Source organism: Dermacentor variabilis, chromosome 10 (genome assembly GCF_050947875.1).
Source record: "Dermacentor variabilis isolate Ectoservices chromosome 10, ASM5094787v1, whole genome shotgun sequence".
NCBI classification, from domain to species: Eukaryota; Metazoa; Arthropoda; class Arachnida; order Ixodida; family Ixodidae; genus Dermacentor; species Dermacentor variabilis.
The window spans coordinates 41,531,961-41,554,383 of record NC_134577.1 but is presented as its reverse complement, the minus strand read 5'-3'; the positions used below and the strand labels follow the sequence as shown (position 1 = coordinate 41,554,383).

The 22,423-nt window shown below is 46.4% G+C and overlaps 1 protein-coding gene and 1 pseudogene across 1 annotated transcript in view; one reads left to right on the top strand and one right to left on the bottom strand.

Annotated features, from left to right (window-relative positions):
- Positions 1-634: 634 nt before the first annotated feature.
- The window catches only part of LOC142559501 (uncharacterized), a 45,682-nt gene continuing 23,893 nt past the window's right edge, over positions 635-22,423 (bottom strand). Inside the window, exons 6-10 of the mRNA XM_075671090.1 lie at positions 5,784-6,189; positions 4,768-4,839; positions 3,018-3,121; positions 1,606-1,826; positions 635-806 (exon numbers count right to left, since the gene is read on the bottom strand). Of these exons, the coding sequence (XP_075527205.1) occupies positions 695-806; positions 1,606-1,826; positions 3,018-3,121; positions 4,768-4,839; positions 5,784-6,189 (915 nt within the window). The 3' untranslated portion in view covers positions 635-694. The remainder of the gene's footprint in view (positions 807-1,605; positions 1,827-3,017; positions 3,122-4,767; positions 4,840-5,783; positions 6,190-22,423) is intronic.
- Positions 10,957-11,131, top strand: LOC142562598 (U2 spliceosomal RNA; annotated as a pseudogene).

The window sequence follows — 22,423 nt, the reverse complement described above, 5'->3', positions numbered from 1 at the left end:
GTCTAGCGGTTTCGGCGCAAGGTAGAACATGTCCTAATCCCAGGTTATTAATCAGACTACAACTCACACCCTTACACCCAAAAAGGATGTAAGAATGTGAGTTATAAAGCAACTGGACACCCTTATTTGCTTTTAAGGGTGTAAATTATTTTACCGTGATAATACGGCTGCCTCTGCACGATTTCAGTGATCACTTGGCCACACTCATTACGTTTGTTTCTTTTCCGTAGCACTCTGACGAATGCACACATAATGCGACGTATGATGTCGTATGACGTCGTATGACGTATTGAACCTATGATGCCTACGTACAAACTTACGTGCGCCAATGAACACCTAGACGACGTGGTGTCGGCCAGTCGATTATCACCAGAACTGATCACGTTCAGCGCGGCATTTGCGGTGTCTCTCCCGCGCGACGCATGCTCCATTTTGAATAAACTGCCGTCATAAGTATGGATATTATCTTCATCCTTTAAACGACGCGCCGCTCGTTCGGAATTAACGTTCTTTCTTACCGCGATACATCAATTAAATTCAACATGGAACAGATCTATGAAAAACGAATGGCGAAGAAGAAAGCACCGACTAAGCCGAGCATTACGTAACAGTAAGCATTTATTAGATACGCGGGAGTTAGTGCGCATTGTGCGGCCACTGCGTCTTCCGATGACGCCCGACCTCGGGTGGCATGCTACGGCATTTGGTCAGCCGCCGGATCGGACGTCGTAGTCATGCGGATGAAATGCTGGGCGACCAGCGGCAACGTCTGGTTCTTCCATCTCCAGAATGCCTTGGGGTACTGCCTGCGTAGACAGTGATGACGAACGTAGTGTAACGGGTGCTGAGAAGGTGCTGCGCATAATATATTCTTTAGATTGACAACAGGCCAGCCGTTCGTGGTTCAGTGCGGATGGACATGCTGCTACGGTTGGGAGAATGTGTTGCAGATGATGTCCTTCATACAGATGCACAAGCGACGAGCTGGAAAAAAATTGTCGCCTTTCGTACCGACGGATTTCGGCGTCGTAGGCGACTTCATATAGATGCACAAGCGGCGAGCTGGAGAAAATTGCCGCCTTTATTTTCACGGATTTCAGCGTCGCAGTCGCTTGTCATCGGCTGTTTGCGTTACCAGTTTCTACAGCTGGTCAACAACCCCCTTGTTTTACGAGCACAGTTGCCAGGCTTATAGTTTGACCCCTGAATCCCATTTTTATGACCAGAAATAGGGCTCTGGCGTGCCAACATGTAGCACGGCTTACTTCTTCACGTCCTGTGTTCATCTCCTGAGTTCGGATTCGCATGTCCTTGCTGCCTTGAACTGAGACGGCAGGCCTAAGCAGGTGCTAACACACCTAAGAATGTCCTCTGACCTAATGAAATTACACGACATGCTACGCTGCTTTTCGTGTACACAATTACTGAAGTAATGAATGAATGAATGAATGAATGACGTGAAACAAAACGAATATTACGCTGTTCAAATTTGTTCTTCTCCCCCCTGTTGATTGTAAACCCGTCGTGCTAACGAGAGTGGGAACGTGCATTTTGATTCACGCTGTGGAACTCCAGAACGCACAACGTCGCACCCTCATTACCTACCAGAGGCAGTATAGAGCCACGCATGCCCACACGCAGCTGTGCACGGCCAAGGCGATCCCCAGCGGCACAGTCAGCCACAGGGGCCAGTTGGCCATCCGATGGGACGCTTCCAGCCAGGCGAACGTGAGGGACATCGACAGGCCTGTGGCGAACAGCACGCTCAACAGAAACAACACGTGGTAGTCCAGGTTGTCGCTGTCCCTGAACCAGTTCACCAAGGCCTGCGCCAATGAATGAATAAATGAAAGACAGCGAGAAAGAACGTGACAGGCAGGTGGCAATGTTACTTAGAAATTCGCGTACCAGTTCTTGACAGTGATGCATAAAAAAATTAAATTATGGGGTTTTACGTGTCAGAACCACTTTCTGATTATGAGGCATGCCGTAGAGGAGGACTTCGGAAATTTCGTCCACCTGGGGTTCTTTAACGTGTACCTAAATTTAAGTACACCGGTATTTTTGCTTTTCACCCCCATCGAAATGCGGCCGCCGTGGCCGGGATTCGATCCCGCGACCTCGTGTTCAGCAGCCTAACACCATAGCCACTGAGCAACCACGGCGGGTAGTGATGCATTGGGCGAGCTGATTGCGCGTTCATAAAAAAAGATGATTTCGCCTTTATTTTACAGGGAATACCTCAAGGACCCCATAAAATAGTGTTTTACGTGAGGGGTGGGTAATATAAGGTTAGTACAATAATGATTCAATGGTCCTCTTAAACTGTTCTCGATTGCTTTGCTGGATGACCTGCGTAGAAAGATCGTTCTTATCCTTCACCGTTCGTGCAAAGAATGAGAGTAAGATGCGCCAACGTGCAGGAGATAACATTGAATAAAATAAACGAAATCATTAACTTGCTGCATGTTCCGGTAATATACATGATCCGAATAAACGATGAAAACATGATTTCATTGACGTTGAAGGGACGTGATCAGTGCTCCGTTATGGCTCTTAATATCAAGAAAACAAGCCGTGACCCGTATTTTCTAAGCTCATTTACGATGTTCTTTTCAGAAATGTCGATCGATTTTTGAAAAAGCTATAGTGTAGTCACACGCTCGATTTCAATGACCACTGATGTAAAAGAAACTACTGAAATCTGTGAGCCGCATTAGCTCCACTCCGTGAGATCGCACAAAAGAGGCAAATTAGGCATGCGTATTCCAATGGCGTTTGGTTTAAGTGGTGACAGAAAGCGAACGCGTAATTACGGTATAATCTCGCAGCCAGGAAGGGTTTGGAGGTATTTGATAGGTACTTGAAAAGTTGACAGGAGTAACTGGAGATTGCCTAATCGGAAATCGCTCGGAGAGACAGGCATTCGTCCTGCAGTGGACACAGAAATAGGCTGATGACAATAATAATGATCATACCGATGGTGATGATAATGATGATCACCTATGTTTCCATACCTCCCGTCGGTCTAGGTGAACGTCGAAGTGGTAGCGACAGATGTCGCACGGGTAAGCCTTGGCGTAGTACGTTTCTCGCACGATGCGGGCGTTTCGGTCATCGCCTGGTGACGAAAGGGGCGAGGGCACAAAAGCGGATGTCTCTTTCTTTTTTCGAGGCTATTTTTCGGAGAATGCGGCAAGTGTCAACTAAAATTATGCATGTCTTATCTTAGGTACTAACCTATACCCGTTCTCATGTGAAGACACCATGTTCATTAGGCTTACAAGTACTGTTGATGCTGACGATAAATATGCATTTGTTTAGGTTATTTTTATTGCGAGGTCTGATAACAACTAAGCATTTCTAACCATTTCCAAGTAAACGGGCAATCTATATAAGCTTCATTATAGTTCGTTTGACGTGCGGTATGCGTTCCGTTTCGTACGCATATTAAAACACGAGAGCCCCTAGTTATGAGTTTCTAGTTGCAAGAATTCGAAGTTTACCAGAAACTTTCGTTCTTGTTAAAGTAGAAACCATCTTACAGCGCAGAGGCGGGCCAGTTGTTTAAACATCAATGCGGCCCTACACTAGACACAGTAACCTTCAAGACTAGGTGCTCATGAAATTTCAAAACTAGAGTACGATTCGAACGCTTCGAGTCGAAGCAAATGCTTTTGATTCGAGAACTCGATTTAATGCTACGATTACTCGGTTACAGCCATACGCACGGGGGTATCATGATTATCAAAAACTGTCTTTCAAAAAGAAATTAAAAAAAAAAACAAACAGGACGTATGCGTGTGGTTTATTAGCTGCTTGATGTAGTGCACGTAAGAAAACTATAGGTACTGTCGGAGTCAAAGGTTTACAGATTGTGATATCCGATAAAAGACAAAATATTTCCGCAGCTCGGACACGCAGCCTGCAGGTATTCGGAGTCTGCAATGTAGTATCCGTGAATAACATAGCGTCGCAAAACATTTGCCGATTACGTGGTCGCACACTTCCGGAAAATTCAACGTTTCGTCAGATATTGCTGTCCGTTAAGTTCTTGACGCCGACTGCGCGTACAGCGGTAAGCTTTCACTTGTGTGCTAAGTTACACGCTATATTCGTTTGGACTAACATCCCACAGATATTGCGCGTGTTGAAGGCGATAAGCCGCATTGTCATGCGTGCATTCGGATAAATCTTACCATCCGGGGGGTTTTGTAACATGCAGTGAAATATAAGTACAGAAGCGTTTTTAGATTTCACCCTCGTTGAGGTGCGACCACCGCGGCCGAGGTCGAGCTCATGACCTCAATCTTAGCAGCACGATGACCTAGTCACTGGTCTATAAACCTCAGCGGGTAGACCTGATTCGTCAGTGCATACTTCGACGACCGACGACCATGCTGGCCGCTATCGCTGTGATTACTTGACTTTTGCTTGTCTTTCAAGGCGCGAGTTGGCCCAATAAAGATATTCTTAATTCAGAGTTTTGGTGTTGTACTTCTTACTTGTTTCGTACTTGTTTCGCACTCGTTTTTGAAAGCAGGAAATTATTGTGCGCTGGATCTTACATATAGAGTCCGCGTTGTTCGTATACCCGTATTAGATTTAAAACTTCCACTTTTTTGAACAATCACATTATCAGCGTGTGTAAAGGAGCTAGTGGAGAGCGACGCTGTATAAGTTGTCTTCGATGAAATATCGCATTACGTGTAGGGTGTAACTGTCTCACTTCAGTTGCGTGGTTCTCTGGTAAAACGTTCGACTTACCCAGAGGCCTTTGCGGGGGACGTTGTCTTATTGGCGCTTGCCTCGTAGCCGCTTCTTGGCGCTCCAAGTGTGCTGAGGTAAATAAAAAAAGAAAGATTCTTGGAGTAAGACATCATTCAAGAAGGTGTTACTTTTCACTATGCACCTCGAACTAGTATTCCTGCTATTTTGGCACGAACGGGGAGCATTGCTACCGTAGGTATTTCAGATAAGTAATGTGTCATCAGAAATGACTGAACAAAATTATAAAAAAGAACGACAGCTGATCTTGTAATGAAATACATTTTGCAGCATTGCTTGAGATAATTATCAGTCAGATTTTGCGCTACATTGTCAAATGATTGCATGTGCGCCTGTTGGGTGGACTGGCGTGACGGCTTAAAATGCCACACACGTGTGGGAGAGTCCGTATAAACTGGCTTTATTAGGTAGACTGACCTCGTTTCTACATTGTTTTCAATATTCAAGCTGAAACTAAAGCAAGCATTATTTGAGCTGTATTGGTATATTGCCTTCTACGATACGAAACAAGCCTCTCATACCGTGGGAAAAGGCTTGGCAAGCCAGAAAATACGCACGAACGGACGACTGGTGGCGACGCCGCCGTGAAGTTTCCACAACTTGTCATGACGTCACAGATTTTTCCGGTGTCTCCTCGGATTCATAGTTACCCTTTTTATCCACGAAGATGGACTACATTAAATTCAAAGCGATCCAAAGACTGAAGTTAGCAAATTTTGGACATTTCTTACTAAACGATAATGGCTCGTATAAGAGGAAATGATTTGGAACCTGTGACGTCACAGTGATGTACCGGCCCGCTCAGGTTTTATGAAAACAGGATGGCCTTCATTTTATTAAGTATATTTAGGCCTACTCCGATAAGTTAACGAAAGAATATATTTGAAAGTGAGTTTACCAGAACTTCTGCTACTTTCCGTGCCTCTATAATTACTAGAATGTTACATGAAGGTGCTGGAACGTGCGGGTAGTACATTGTCGCCCTTCAATCTTACCCCAACTTGTGTTCCACCTGAAGATCGTAGAAACATTTTCGTTGATAGGTTCGGCGGCGGCAGCAGCAGCAGCAGCACTGGCAGTGGTTGGTGGCACGGCCATAACTTCAGCCGCAGTAGACGCAGCTACGTGCGCTGCCGAATCCGTGGTTGTAGCCAGAGCCGCAAATGGATGCGCAGCCGGATTCGCAAGCGCGGCCACCACCGGAGCCGGATACGGAGGCGGAGTCATTGTCAAGGCCACGTCCACAGCCGATTCCGAATCCAAAAGAGCAGTCAACAAAGGAGAAGTCGAAGCCGTAGACGGGTTTCGAGTCAAATCGGCAAGCGTCGTGGGCTGATCAGTCACGCCGCCGGCTGTAGGCGGCGGCGTCGTGTTCTCGGAGTTGCTCTGATCCATGTTCATCTGCACAGGCGAGAAGAAGCAAAAAGTTGGAGGACGCTTAAGCTTCGCATTTCAGAGTGAAACGCCGATAGCATTCAAAGATCCCTGACTGCTGCTTTTTCACGCTTCCCGACATGCAGCATATGTAAGCGTAATGTTTGCCGGGAAACGCTGACGCCCATACTTTGCGCGAAGGCGAGCTTTCTGGCAGAAACTCGTCCTCTTGCGTGGGCCGATCTCTCGTTATCGTTGTGCACTGTAATATTTGAGTCTGAAAAATCTAACGTAAAAAATTATGCAGATCCCACGCACTCTGAGAATAGATGTAAGCGAAGCTTACTGTGCTGGTTGCTTTGACTGACGATAAATAGTGGTGATGTCAAAGGCGAAAGCTTACTTTCTTCAACGTTTATTCTAGCACGAGAATGGCGAGTTGATGTTAAACGTTACCTTGCGTGCATCAGTGCTGTTGGTCTGCGTAGTACACAGAACACACAGTGAGAGGAGTTCGCTTGAGACATTTTTGCGCGCCATATTTCATAACCTCTGAGAGGGTTGAGCATAGTCATTGCCTCACATGGCACATCGCGTCATGGTAGATGTATTAAACATGAATTGCATTATGGGGCTGTAAATGCCGAAACCACATCTGGATTATGAGGCACGCCGTAGTGGCGGACTCCGGAGTAATTTTGAGTCCGTGATGTTCATTAATGTGTCCCAACATGTAAGTGAACGTGTGTTTACAATTTCGCCCCTGGCGATATATTTCGACCCTGTCGGTTGCTGCGGTCGGTATTAAATCCGCGAACTCTAGCAATGCCAGAGCCGTAAAACTACCGCGGCGGTAACAGAAGTGTTTTGACGGTTGACCGCTTCCGTAGCGTCACCGTACACTGCTATGCGCTTTAATTAATGCGGCTCTGCTCTTGCAGCCCTGCGTAAGTTGACCGCTTGACATATTTGCATGGCATACTTGCTTGACATATTAGCTACCCCTTCCCTCAGTGCAGGGTAGCAAACCGGATGTGCGTCTGGTTAACCTCCCCGCCTTTCTCTAAGGCTATCCAGTTTTCCCGCAAACGCTGTCGAATAGGGGTGGGGTTTCCTTGCCTTCTCACGTCACCTCCTCGCCGCCCTCACCTACCCCCCTGTATGGGGACTGCCTCTTCTCCTTTCTCCTCTCCACAGTTCTATCTACTTCCCCTCTGGACTCTCACGTTAGAATAAAGGTAAACGCTCCAGTTTCTGCAATGCTTTTGAGGGGGGTCATGGGTACTTACAGCCGTCAAGATGCTAATGTTACGATGCCCAGGGAGCTCCAGGGGGCATTGTGAACATTCGACGCAGTGGAGTCCAAATGAGTTTCTCAGATTGCCTTTCGTCCTCTCTTACTCGCTTCCGTCATGTATACACACGCTCTGAACACCCCTCCGACGCGGTGTGCCAGACGGCGGCGACGGCGGTAGTAGTAGTAGTAGTAGTAGTAGTAGTAGGAGGAGGAGGAGGAGGAGGAGGAGGAGAAGGAAAGTCGAAGGAAGAGGCAAAGAAAGGTATGTCCTGTAGGTGTTATTTTTGATATCATTTGTTTGTGGGCTGTCATTTTCAACATTCCGAGAAATACCTATGTAAAGAATGAAAAAAAAAAAAGGTATGAGCGATTTCGGTGACGGAAGAGTGGTTGGGTATGTGATGTTTGGAATAATTTTTCGCAAAAGGGTGGTCAACGATGGATGCCGACGCCGGATTTCATGCGACACGGGGCCCTTAACACTATCGCGTTAAAATGGCCACATTAGGCAAGAAGCGTAGTGGTAGATAACAGCCTCCATGGGTGAACTGATGAATACACCGAAATATTCATCTACACCAGGTACGATTTTATTTAGCGCACTTTAAGTTAGGTCGTATGCACAGTAGCGTTATATGCAAGATCGCCACAGTCTCATACAGTAGCCTCTTCAACGCCAATTGCCCCGCTATTCGCAATGCGTGGCGCACCCGTTGCAAGCAAAAAAATTAAAATTAAATAATGGGGTTTTACGTGCCAAAACCACTTTCTGATAATGAGGCACGCCGTAGTGGACGACTCCGGAAATTTCGACCACCTGGGGTTCTTTAACGTGCACCTAAATCTAAGTACATGGGTGTTTTCGCATTTCGCCCCCATCGAAATGCGGCCGCCGTGCCCGGGATTCGATCCCGCGACCTCGTGCTCAGCAGCCCAACACCATAGCCACTGAGCACCCGTTGCAAGCAGAGCTTGCATATTGCAAGAATGCATCGTGCGGAAATTACATACATTGCCAACTTACGAAAATACGTGCAGGCTATTAGGAGAAAATTTGACGAGAACTACAGCAGCTAGCCGAGCCAAAGGAGAGAAAAGCATGCTAATGCAGTGTTTATTACCTGAGAAGCGATCAAAATAGCACAGAAAAGAAAAAACACACGCTCGCACACACGCTCGCACGCACACATGCTCGCACGCACGCGCGCACACACACACAGATGCAATCGCGGGTAAACTCACAAATACAGGCAATAGTGAGCAACAAGACGTCATGAGCCATTCCACCCTGCGAAGGTGGAAGACCAGCGAAGCTGTTTAACCCACGACACAGAGTTGACACAGAATTTGGACAAAGGTACGAACTCGTTTATCGTGATTTTCGTACATACTCGCGTGGACCACAGGACCACCGCCCCGAGGGACCGGAGGAAACCACGCACTCGTGACGTTTAAAACTCCTACTTGATCTAAAGGTAAGCACATCTCTCTCCTCCTCCTCCTCCTCCTCCTATGCCGGCGCTCCTTCTCTCGGCTCCTCCCGGACGCCGACAGTGGCGGCATCTATATAGGCCGGGTACAGCTAGCGGACGCTTCCAACGTTCGCTCCTTTGGCGCGCAGCGCAATGCGCGCCTGAAGGATTTGGTTGTTGCGTTTATGACAGGAGGAGTTCATAAATGAGTCACTCCAATAACTGCCGCTACCCAGGCTGCACTGCTTTATCGAAGCTCCTTCCACTGAGATCACTTCGATTGCGCTGTCAACGGGGGAGGTGGTGTGCGCAGGCGAGATAAAGGAGTGCTCTTTCTCGAACGGCGCCTTTTGATGAGCTTCATTTGAACTTCAACGCCGCCAAATTGGAACAACATACGCTTTGTATGTGGATATTTACCTCTTACTTTGTTGAAACACAGACGTGGAGTCTGGACTTTGTATGAACCGATGGTGGTGTACTACTTCCATAATATATTCGGTCAAATGCGCGTTTGCTCGTACTACGAAAAGGCTTGGTAATGCATCAGGCCTTAATTTCTTGATGCCGTAATTCCAAAGGATTTGGCTTTCAGATTGGTCTTCGGTGAAGGGTTCCGAAGATGAATAAGCTATGATTTGGTATCGCACAACTTTTTGAGAAATGATACAAGGCACGGAAGAAAGTATACGTCGTGACATTTCACAAACAATTTAGAAAATAAGAACTGTTGATATGTCAGCCCCCCGTGTGTATGGCCATAACAACTTTATCAACGTCGAACGTTGACAATTGTCTGGGTCATTGCGTGCCCCTTCGTTAGAGTTTTTTTTTTTACTCGATCTACGCGTGAAATATATTTCAACCAGCTTAGATGTGCACGATATTTTTTTACCCAATATAATTTCGGCTGTGTTTAGCGGATGTTTGCATTCTGATTTATTATGCGCGTCGATATGGCGCACTCAAGATATAGCTGCCGTTACTGTGCCTGGCACACTAACTGCCGACTTTGGCAACAACCCCGCGAACACAAATACAAGCACCAATGTGCACTACGTAAAAGCTAGACCTGCACCGCGAGTAGCATGAGCAGCGAAGGCTCAAGCGATGAGGACCGCCGTTTTAGCCTCGAGTTCGTCAGCGGAGTCAAACTCAAACAAACAAAAATAAGCCTAGCAATGCGCGTCCCTTCGGTATCCAATACGCGTCACTGAACGGCGGGTCGAATTAACACATGAAGCGCAGCTTTTGTGTCTAAGCCTAGCAACGGTTTCACCTACAACGAAACGAGTGCGCAACATCAAAACGTAGCCCGTCGAACCAGAAGCGTGAATGACGAGGCTCATACAACATGAAGCACGGCTTTCGTAGCAGCGAGCGAACGTCTACAACTACAACCGTGCCGAACTTAGAGCGAAGAAAGGCAGCAGACGCTCGCGCTTCTCACCAAATCGTCCGAAAAAATACGAGTGACTTTTGATGAACGGCCACTTTCCTCAAAAAAGGAGAGGGTCCCGCGCATTTTCAAAGTTTGCCCGGCCGATCCTGTGCAGCCAAATCTTTCGGCGAGCCGCGTTGCTTCTTGCGGATGGAATAACGAAAAGTTTTTTCCCCTAGCCTCCTTGATTGTTGCACCCACACGCACAACGTAGGCTAGGCAACGCGGCAATACGTAAACCGCGCCAGCGCTAGCGAAACCCTGCCCGCCAAAGCTCCACTGCCAGGAACCAACCGAAGCTTGATTTCGATACCCGGGAACGGGGCCGGCGTCTGCTATGGACCAAGAAAGCGCGAGCTAGCACGTGACCATGGCGCTTCGACCAATAGGAGGGCCGACTCTCCGGAGGCGTGGCAAGCGAGAGAGAAAGCGGCAAAGTTCTGATGAAGTAGTTACTTCTTTATTCAGGGGTTTTAGTGACGTTTCGACAAGAGTGCCCCCACGGGAGAGCGGAAGAAAAGGAAAGTAGATATATACGCAAGCGCTTGGAACGCCGACAAAGAGAGGACGGTGCGAACGTAGACATGGCCGACGCGGGTTAAAGTGTGGTATCTGTTCTTATCAGCGTAATATCTGATACGGGTTTTATTTGGAACCCGTAGACGTTACTTATTTTTGCAAGCTGGCGGAGTGCTTGAACCTTGCTTCACCTCCGCCGCGGGTCGGCCCGGTATTTCCCACGGTTTTGGCACTCGCAGATGAAAAATGCATGGCACGCTAGCCATAAAGAGTTTCGCTGTAAAATGAACAAAGTGGGAACGGGAGCTATTTGGGTTTGAAGCACCGGCAACAAACAAATGTTTGATATCACTGCTGCCCTCAGGGGAACTAGTTTTGGAGACTAGAGGTTGTCTTTGAGGCGCAGTTAAATATAAGCCTACAAGCGTTTTTCTCGTCCACCACAATCGGAATGGTCGAGAATGGAAGCAGCGACCTTGCACTCGACAACATGCCGCCACAGCGCCATGCCAATTCAGTCATCGCAGGTAGGAGTCCTGCCAAGTTTAAGGACAAGCCCATTCACATAACAACTTTCGTCCGAAACATGAAATTAAGCCTTACACCGCGATTCAAATGTGCTGGAATCGTAATGACTTACAGGTACAGAGCCTTCGACGACTACCGTAGGATTATGACGTCTTTCTTCTCTTCAGTCAGTAACTCGTGCGACTCTAGGTTACGGCCTCTTGCACGATCTCTCTCCCCTTTTAATACGGCACTTACCCACTGTGGACGATTGGCCAAGAAACTGGCGGTTAGGCAGAAGAGAGGAGGTAAAGCCCAGAAGAGACAGTAAAGAGAGGTAGGGTGAAATATTTTACTACTACTAGTAAAATAAACAAAAATTTAGGGAGTCTCTTGTTGTGTGTGCGGAAGGAAACATGATATTCGAAAGGGCAGCAACTTTAGAGACAATAAAGTGAGATTTAATTCAACTGGAAATGTTGTGAAGCGTCCAAATATTATTTAAATTAAACCGCCTTTCCCCTCGTGTCACAGAGGTCGTGTGAAGAGGTGCTGGATACGTTCCTGTGGCTGAAGCCCAATACAGAGACACTTAAGGAGTGAATATTCCGAGCATTTACGAAAAAAAAAAAAACAAGAACTAATTGTTGGAATGGAATCTCGGGTCTTTTCTTTCTTTGTGTTGTAGATCAACTGGGACTCACTTCAGCACGCAATTCTTGGCCAATCCCCCTGTGTGGGTATGAGTCGTAATATGAGGCCGCCACCACCGCTACCGCTACCACCACCACCGTCATCATCATCATAATCTTCATCATTATTCATTATCATTATTCATCATCCCTTCTCTACTTTGTGTAACCTCTATAGCAACGCGAGTGTCCGAGCACGTACTCGGCAATGCCCTGGCCATATGCGGCCGCTTCTTGACTTCGATGCAAAGCAAAGCTGTGGGCTGGCTGTCCTTTGGTTTACATTTCATACGACTACGCCACCGCACGCCTTTGTCAGCTGTTCTCGCCGCCCCCGAGAACCGCTGTGGAAGCCGCTTAACAGCTTAGATGTAAGAGCAAGAAATGAAGCCAAATGCACCGAGCGCGAGGCAGCTGCCTGTTACGCGGGTGTCACACGGGGTCCTTTCGATCGCGATCGAACCCGATCGGCATCGAATTTCTCTGTCGCCATTGACTGCCTTGCGCAAGCCGCGGAAGGGAACCAATCGCGGTCGGAAATTTTCATCCTGATCGTGCTCGATCGCGATAGAAACTGCGTCGCCTGACACCCGCATTACTCGTGGCAGAGATAAGCTTAGTGGCATAGACCCGGATAAGCGGGTGCGGGCTGTATATGAGGCTAGACGATAACGCCTAAAACACTGTGGCCTTATAGAGAGTTTCCCGTCGATTTAATTATTCCGCGGACACATGAAATATGCAATTGAAAAAAAAAAATCGTTTTTCCCTTTCTTTTTCATGCAATATTACAGTGGGCCAGGCACTTATCTAACGACCACGTCCAACCGGTGCCTATACACGGGAAGGCCGTGAAATGGCTGGCGTTATGAGCCCGGTAATAAGCACCCTGTAGACCACGGAACGCTCGTTTCGAGAGATGTTACAGGGTTTCCGGCTGCGTGACCCGCCATAGGGTTTACACCTGGGGCTATTGTCTTCTAAGTGCTCACACTGTCATAGGTGAGGGAAAAAAATGAGAGGGCTACAAAATAGGCAAGTGAGTGAGCCTGGTCGTTTCTCTATGCACGGCACGCCGTATATAACATACGCCACATACATCACCTCTAGTAGGCTACATAGACCAGCCTTTGAACCACGCTTAATCTCGTACCCCCTACGTGACGGCTATGGGCAAATTTTTGCAAGTATTTCCCACTTGCCTCAGGGGAGCGCATAAAATCGCAATTGGAATGCGTGGAATAGGCTTTCATATATTTCCTTTTTCTTAGTTTTTAAATACAGATAAGAATAATTCTGTGGAACATTGTTCGAGTGAAATACACACGGTTGTCCGTCGCAGCGTTCCCCATATATTTGCTTGTGATGCGTCACATTGTTTGACGCACCTCTACCTGGATCTATATCCGTAGGTATGCGGGACATCCTGCCGCTTACCATACACACTACAAACATACAGAGCGAGCGTTTCTTACCGGTATAACTTCTGGCCTTTTGACCGTCGCTCCTAAATTTCGTGACATTTATGGCACTTCGGCGACTGCTAATACTGTTAGCGCCTGTAATTCTCCAACGCAGAGCAAGACGAAAAGCAACAACAAAAAAAAATTGCACAAATGTCGGAATGGAGTTGTCAGCCAAACGAATTCCACAGTCGCGATAACTTCCGAGCAGAGTCCAGGTTGACCAGCGCTGCATCATAATTCGAAAGGGAGGTTTTCGCTTGCAAAGAACAGAGTATGTGACCCTACCGAAGGTTTTATTTGGTAAAGAAGAGTAAAATAGTGGCACAAATGACATCAATGATCCGACAGCTTCAAGCGTGAAGAGGCACAACGCCTGCCTGCTCACCGCACAAGGGCTAAGTTTTCTGTTTACGACTCTCCATCCCTTGTCCCATTATTATACAGCGTCAACGTTTTGCAGCGAAGTGAGGTAACTTTCACTTGAAGAGCATGCCACCATGATATTTCTGCTAAAGCAAACAATATAGTCTAGAGTAATTACTTACTCGTTTCCACTTCGCGCGAATCTCGCAAGATTGAAAGTGTTTCCCTGCGGACTCCGTGCACCAATCCAGTTCCACCCATTTCAAGGAAGCCATTGACCACATCATTTACTAAAAATATTGTCCATTCCTCACGCGAGAACCATAGACCATGATCTTTGAGGTAATGCAAACGTCGAAAAGAATGGATTATGCGTAAGCTCGATGAATGCACATTGCAAAAAGAAGTTTTCAGCAGAAAACACGGTCATCGACAGCATGGAAAGTGCGCCCCGCGTTTTTTGTGCTCACTGTCTATGAGAGTGTTCTGTGCTTCAAACCACTTTGCAATGTGTTTTGAATTACCTAACCTCGCTCAGTTGAAGGTCGCTGTATTAGGTGAAGCAAAGGAAAACAATGGAAACTTTTAACGAGTGTAAGACAGGTAAACCTCCTAAGCGCGGCAAATTTCCCGCGTTGTAAAGATCACACGTGTAGTACGAAAGACAAAGCTAGAAGAGAAATCAAACTGGCACGTGCACATAGCGAAAAAAAAAACAATGATAATGTAAGTACAATGCATGAGCACATGTCAAGGCGCGCGAAAGACCCGTTACCATCTCGTCGATTGACATTTGACCTTTTCCTTCCCGTGTGTGCGCACGCTCAACTTGTTGGTCCAGGCTCCCGCGAACGCACTACTGCACGAGGTACATTTTATTCTGGCGTGATGCTTGGTCCTGTCGTGTCCTTCTAAGTATTATTTACTTTGCGCACTTTTCTTACCTTTCGTTGCCACTTGTGTTTCTGCTATCCTTCCCTTTACCACACCCCATTTGTCGTACCTGTCAGGCTTTCGTTTTGTTCCTACGTACATGGAAAGTGTATCGAACGAAGAAAGTGCTCTTGTTTGCCCAACGTCATTGTGTTACTCCTATGTGCCACCTGTATTCGTGCTGGCGCTACGCGCGACAGCTGGAGACAAGCTCTTGTTTGTCGATTCTGCTTGCGTCCGCATCGAGCGACAGTTGGCGACAGTTGGCGGGTGCTAAAGGATGAGGGAGTCTTTCTGTTCGCTTGCAACACCATGTCTGTATTCGATGATTACAAGGAACATCCCACAATATATATATATATATATATATATATATATATATATATATATATATATATATATATATATATATATATATATATATATATATTAACGGTAAATTGCAACTGACAGCGTGGCCCCCAAGTTTGCCGCTCCAGATTTCGGGCGAAAAGTGACACGACACAAACACCGAAACGGCACAAACACGCACGTACATAAAAAAACTTTTCGCAGGCAATCCAGAAAATAACGGTAACCAAGCCTTTTGTGTTGCAGCCACGCATATCACTTCTCAGAAGATGGCGCACAGAACCTTGCTACTTTCTAACTTCTATTTAAGCTTATTATTCTCTTAGGCATCCAAATATATTACAATACCTAGTCTGCGCCTAACACGAATCAATTATTTCTCATTGAAAAACTAACTCGCTTGCAGACTCAGCAGCTTCAGGTTTACTCGAACGCTGGCACACACGGGTCATGCGTTTCGTGAATTCTGCTCGTTTTCTTCGAGTCAAATTATGGTTTAGTACTGACTGACTGGCGTGTTTGTATGTTTGTGAAAAATGAGGGGCCGGCACAAACACAAAACAGTTAAGCACGAGCGAAACCTATCGTATGTTTAGTGCCAGCACACCGCCCGCTGATACATGTAACTGCTATTTCTAGCGATGCGCCACGTCTAAACATGGCCTCACCGCGCATGAACTACCTCATAAAAAATCACACCCCATTCATGAATTCATAGTCGGAAGTGTGCAAACTTGTCGACGCTCCGCTGATACAAATAGCCTGTTTTTTATTAACAATGCCTCAAAGGCCAACCTAGCCAGGTTACTGTTGTGCCTACCTACAACCTTTGTCTGCTATTCTCGCGTCTCGCAACCACAGAGTTTCCTACAAACAATCACTAGAGGAAACTCTTGTGCTGCGATCACTCTTGCCATATTGAAAATGATGGTTCGTACAGTGATGGGTATAGTCTTGCTTCTGGCTTCCCGCGTTCTTGGGACGTTATCTTTCGACGCTTTATCTTTCTAACTTTTGATGCACTCATAGTATTCTAAACGCAGCAAGACAATTACCTCCGTGTTCTCAGACAATCCCCGACTCAAACCCCATCCTCCCTTCAACCGAGTTGACCAGCACCTACCCTGTAGTTACGAAAACGCTACGCTCTACAAGAATTGCCATGGAATGCCATTGAAACGCGATGATAACTTCTGCCGAGGTGTGGTGCTGTCATCCACTTTTCCGGATGGAGGTGAAAGAGCTGACCGGAGGAACGTTCTATAATACGGGAATTCGTCTCAGCCAACATGCGTGACCATTGTAAATCGCTTCATTTATAGCACCGTATTGCGTTTGACATGATCAATTTTCACAGCCACAAAGCCGTTTGAAGCCGAGAGGTAGGACTTTACACGACTAATTTACTTCCCATTAATCTTGTGCTGGCTGATCCACACTCGTAACACTCGTGCAGACACAAGCGCCAGAGCTTCCTGTGTTGAGATTTCTAGAAAACGCTACGCTCGAAACCATATTCTGTAACGAACATCAGGAAACGCACGTCATTCTTGCCATCTTTCTTCTTCGCTTTTACACCACGCTCGCCGAGGCGGTCGTTTACGCACCGTTTCGTTTAACCGATCTTATCTTCCATACCCGTCATAGGTGTGAAAACAACTATAATGGAGCGTTTGCGCATTGACGATTGCGCATGGTGTGGCACCCTCGTTTGTCTTCGGCACAAACTCTAATACAGAGTTTTGAGAATTTGTTCAGGACTGAGACAATGAGATGGAACCAACCTTCTTGAGGTCGTGGGAAATTTGATCTTATTGCACGGCATGACCTCTGGCCTCTCATTTAAACACAGCTTCCTCTTCTAGCTCTATATTTCACTCTCTGCAACTTGTAGACTCGGATGTCGTGCCTGTTTTCAAAGCGCCGTCTGCCTTGTCAAGCTGTGTGGCACAAGGATACTGACATAACCTATACGGACGCCCCTGCATGCTAAACCAGCGTTAGTGTTTATGACTTCATCCTGTTTCTGCGAGTTACTGAATGTATTACGACAGAACAATGCTCAGAAACCAAGAACTATAGCCCACCTTGCTGCCCCTTGCATCGCTACAGGGCCTTTCTCTTCCCGTTTCACATGTGTTCTCAATTCCTTGTTAGTAAACGTGAGTGCACAGGAAACGACGCCATTGTATGCACTTTATTTTTTTTTTATTCAACAGCAGATTGCTGAATACCCCGCAAGCCAAAGCCGGGTTCAAACGAAGGACCGAATCGCGGTTTTCATACTCGTAAAGCCAACCCGTCGCTCCTCTTTCTGCAGCGTTAGTTTTTCCGAGCGGATAGCTCACAGCGTCTACGTATAGGGCTGTATTTGAGCATGTACGCGTATGCGCGCCAGAAAGCCTAAAATTTGGCAGAATTTACTAATACAGAGGAATTCAAGCCATTTTGTTGCCCGGTTGCATCGAAGCAGGTTTTTTCATGAGATAAGTGCACCTTTGACACAACGACTATAACTTCAATATTTATGATTCGGACGAATTTTGGCCCGTATTTATCTACAACTGTAAAACAACGTCCACTAGCGTAGGGAAGGCGAGGTTACTTATTCAATGATGCAGTATAGGAGCACTACTTTCCGTCCTACCAGCACTACTGCGCTGAACAGAAAGCGCTTCGTGTATGACAACAAAAGCCCTAAGACACTCGTGCTCGCTGTATTTTCAAGGCAAACCGGCCACATTTTACGAGGAAATGTACCATCTTCCGCTTCCAATATCAAGTGAAATCACTTTGTTCAACGTTTGTGACGTGCCTTGTGACAATACAGGTGGCCTGCAGGCGAAGTAGATGCCGGCCTCGATTGTCAGGCTGGAACCAGCTGCATGCACCCCCGCCACAACCACCCTCGCATTGCGTTTGTTATACAACGTGTTGGCATTTAGGATAACCGGAAAAAGAATTCGACTTCAAACTAAACAGTTCTTTTGACATGAAATGCACGCATATGGAACGTGAACAGAACGAGGCAAGAGCCGAGGAGGAGGTGGGACGCAGTGGCTGTTACCGCCTTTGTCCTCATCTGTGGGCGCTGTACGTACTTGCATACTGCGCCAGCAAAATTTGTTGCCTCACACATAACATTCAGTCGGGTGGAGAATGAACCCAAGTGGCTTCCAAAAGCAGGAGCATGGAGTTGCCGGAGGCCCTTCAACTTCAGAGCCCATGTTGGCTTATTATTAGCACGTGTTTGCCGGGTAGCCACAGGGCAGATTCACTGGCGCGGCTTAATAACGCTGTTTCATTGCGAGCTTCATGGAGGGGAAGAGGCCGAGAGTACCGCTCTTGCCATAGGCGCGTGTCAAAAGAGCGTCGACTGCCATCTCCAGCATTTGCGTCTAGAATGTTGCACGTTCACTAAACCGGTGTTTCGGGAGCGGCATTGTACACCTGTCCAACTGTCACGTCGGTGCTCCAGAGAGTTGCCGAGTTCACCCGTTTCTTGTGGCTCAAACGCTGCACCTATGCAAACTACATTTGCGTCATGGCAAAATTCATAACGAAGCTGAGACTACAAAAACGACGAAAACGCGCGTGACGTAAGCATGCTGTTGGGCGTGCGGGAACCGAAAACTTAGGCTCAATTTGTACAGTTCTCAACAGTACGCGTCCTGACTGCACTGTTTCATTGCGACAGCAGGGAAATGTTACCGCGTTGTGCAAAAGCCGACTTACGTTTTGACGGGCTCAGTTCTTGCAGAACAAGCGCAGTTCTCTTTGTGACCCTGTCCCATGCGAAGCACACATAGAAAGCCGGATGCTTGGCTGAGGAGCCAGTATTATTTTCTAAACGGGTACGTATCTGGCGGTGAGGCTCGAAGCACGCCTTGTGACAGGTGAGGTTGTTTTCCCAGTTTGTTTTGGGACAAGACAAACTGTGTTTTAATCTGGCATACCGGGTCGTTGCGGACAGACGTATAAATAGGCACTTCTGCTGTGCTGTATGACAACTCTTGGAAAAATCTTAATTAAAGAAAACATGTACAGTTTATAGATGTGCTGTTTCATGGAAATCGAGATTGAGTCAGTAATCAATCTGCAGCTACGTTTAAAACTTTACTGTGTGCAGTAATTGTCACGGAAACCGTTCACCTGCGTAACACCCGACCACAAACCCACCCAGACGATATGACACGGCTATTTCTGAGTAGTTAATTACACATTCTCTAGCGTACCTTGTTTCTTTCTTATTGTACGTTGTTTCTTTTTGTTCCATGGTGACGTATGGAAACTCGCAGGCGTGGAATAAACCTCACTTGAAAGGATAGCGTCTCCATTTGTCCTTTTAATAGTGTGTCGTTCTACTTCCTAAATTCACGCTATTTGCTAAAACAAGATATCAGTTCGATTCTAAATAGCCCCTTGCATTGCTGTATGGAGAACTCTGGACGCGAAAATGGTTCATCATAGAGCAGTGATTAAAGCAACTATATGCAAAATTTGTGTGTATTTGAGTAATTGTGTGTATTTGTGTGTGTTTTTGAGTGTATCTGCGCTGCAAGTTGCAACAATATGTGCAAGGTTTTTAGGTAAAACTAGTTGAGCCAGGGGCTTCTCGATATTTTCTTTAGGTGTCAATCAGTATGCCGTCATGCAGTGGGTTCAAACCTTTCATTTTTTTTCTTTTTCACAGAGAAAGTTGTTTCAACTGGTTGGATGGTTGTTTTCCAAGTGAGCTCTACAATGAATATTCGATGCTCACGTAGCCAACATTTCGGTACAGCTTCGAGTTTACATTCTGTAAACTTGACAAAGCCCACTGAAAAATTTAAAATCTCGTAATCGTTTCTGCAGTGATAAGGATTTCAAGATTCCGAATATGTAAAACGAAACTAAACTTTCCATGGGGATAACTAATTGGTGCCTCACAGGTATAGGAGAAATTTTATATTTTATTTTATATGTTATATATTTCTTATAGGAGAGCATATTTTAATATGCGTTTACGCCTGCGCGTATATCTGCGGGGTTCCGCTGCCTGTCGTGCTCTGCCACTCAAGCCCAATGAGGCTTTGGCAGGCCGGATTTTTGTACATTCTTTTAATACTTGGCGCAATAAAGTATTATAATATTATTATCTGCGAAAGACGAATGACGCAGGAAAAAGCACCAACGAGTTCGAGCGTCAGTGTACAATAAAATGTAATACTATCCTGTAATAAAAGATACGGAAGAGCAAATGCGTATTCTTCGACCACGGTGCTCCCGGCGATGGCAACCAGCATCTTGCTGCTACGGCAATTGGTCAGCCACCGTATCTGACGTCGTCGCTAAACCGACGAGAGCCCGGGATATAGCAAGCAGCGTCTGGTGTTTCCATGTCCAAAACGCCTTTGGGTACATCCTGGGTAACAGTGACAAAAGAAAAGACATGAGTGGTGAGGGTACGCTGCCGATGACGTCCTAGCTCTACGATAGGGCGACAGGACAGCGTACTCTAGCCACTGCGAATAACTTCTGTAGTCGTGAATGGCGAACGAGTGCCCTTATGTCGTCAAAATTTGCATATATTGTCTAGAAACAAGTCAGAAGTTTTGCTCAACAAATTTGGAACATGAAGCAGGCATATTCAGGCCACATCGGCCCAGGCAGTCATAATTTCGAACATAACTGGTTGCGGCTTGCGATCAGACAAGCAAGACAAGCAAGACAAGCAAATGATTTGTTTAAAGTAGACGTATTGGTTAATATTGAGTTGAGGACCTTGTGGTGAAGAAGACCAACAGAAGTAATGCTGAGCGATATGTCGGACTTATTATTCAGAAGTTGTAGTAGGCATCTTAATGTATACCATTATTTTGCAATACTCTCACTACTAAATTGACTCATAATCTTCTTTTAGTTAGCACTGGGATAGGCTTACATTCAGCGCTATGTTGAAAATTATTTTCGCGTTGCCAGTGATCAGAATATTCACAAGTAATCTGCGTCTCCATGTGGACCGTGACATAAATGAGTAACGCCGCTGAAGATTTATTTGGACAATTTTTATCTGAACTTATGCCGAAAAAGCAGGAACAATTGGGGACTGTAGCTTCGTTTACATGTACTCTACGCGACAGTTTCGAGTCAGAAATCGAGCAGGCGCGGCGCGACTCGACTGCGTTTTCATTTATTTTGCCAAACAAACCCAGTCGACTCGACATTCTCTCGGCCCGACCTGCTAACGCTTACATGAACACGACAGCAGGTTTTTAACCCAACAAGCCGATTTGACCCGCCTTTGTCGGGTTCACGTAAACGTAGCTGTAGTACGCGCAGATCGGAAGAGGAGACGCGCGACAGAGCATAGGACGGTGGTATAGACGGGCGCGTACTCATGTTCTAAGTATCTGCCGCCTCTTTAGGCTCTCGATTCATCAGGCCGGTGTTTTACAAGTGCAGAAATCGGGCTGCTCGTTCGATACTTGAATCATGTTTCGCGATCAAGACTCTGGTTCTGCTGTTGACATAAGGACAACGTGTTACTTTTCATTGAAAACTTGAAGAAACGAACAAAAAGTAGACAGTTGACGCAGAGGCGTGTTGTTATACCTTGCCCTCAACCAGTAGTTGAGTACTAAGCGAGTAGGGACAAATTCATGACGTACAGCGCAATCCTTCAGCTGAATGATTTTGACAGTCTGTGCCCCTTTACAGTTTCTTTTGTGCAAACATGTGTATTTAATGAGCACATGTTTCCAATAAGCCTTCACTGCAGAGATTGCGCTGCAAGTCATCAGTCCACTTTTCTCCTCACCTTGTCTCATGCCATTCAAGTATGCATTCCTACATGCAGACTCGCCTCTTGTTAGCCGCGAATGCTTATGCAGACAGGCGAAGTGGGGGTGGCTCAAAAAAACAATGGCGGGGGGCTGATTGCAGAATTGGCATAGAAAACTTTGGAATAGCTTTACGTTATAGCATCCACGTTCTTAACTCTGTTAAATGCGTATAGGTCGCGCTAACAAAAATCCAAACCTGCACTTCGTTACATGTTGTACACTTAGTGACCGGCAGCCTAGACACCTCATCACCTACCACAGTACGAATAAAGCTGCGGACAACCACACGACGCTATGGACGGCAAAGGCGATTCCCAGTGGCACGGTCAGCAGCCAGGGCATGTTGGCTGTTCGACGGGCGTATTCCAGCCAGAAGAACGTTAGCGACATCGATAG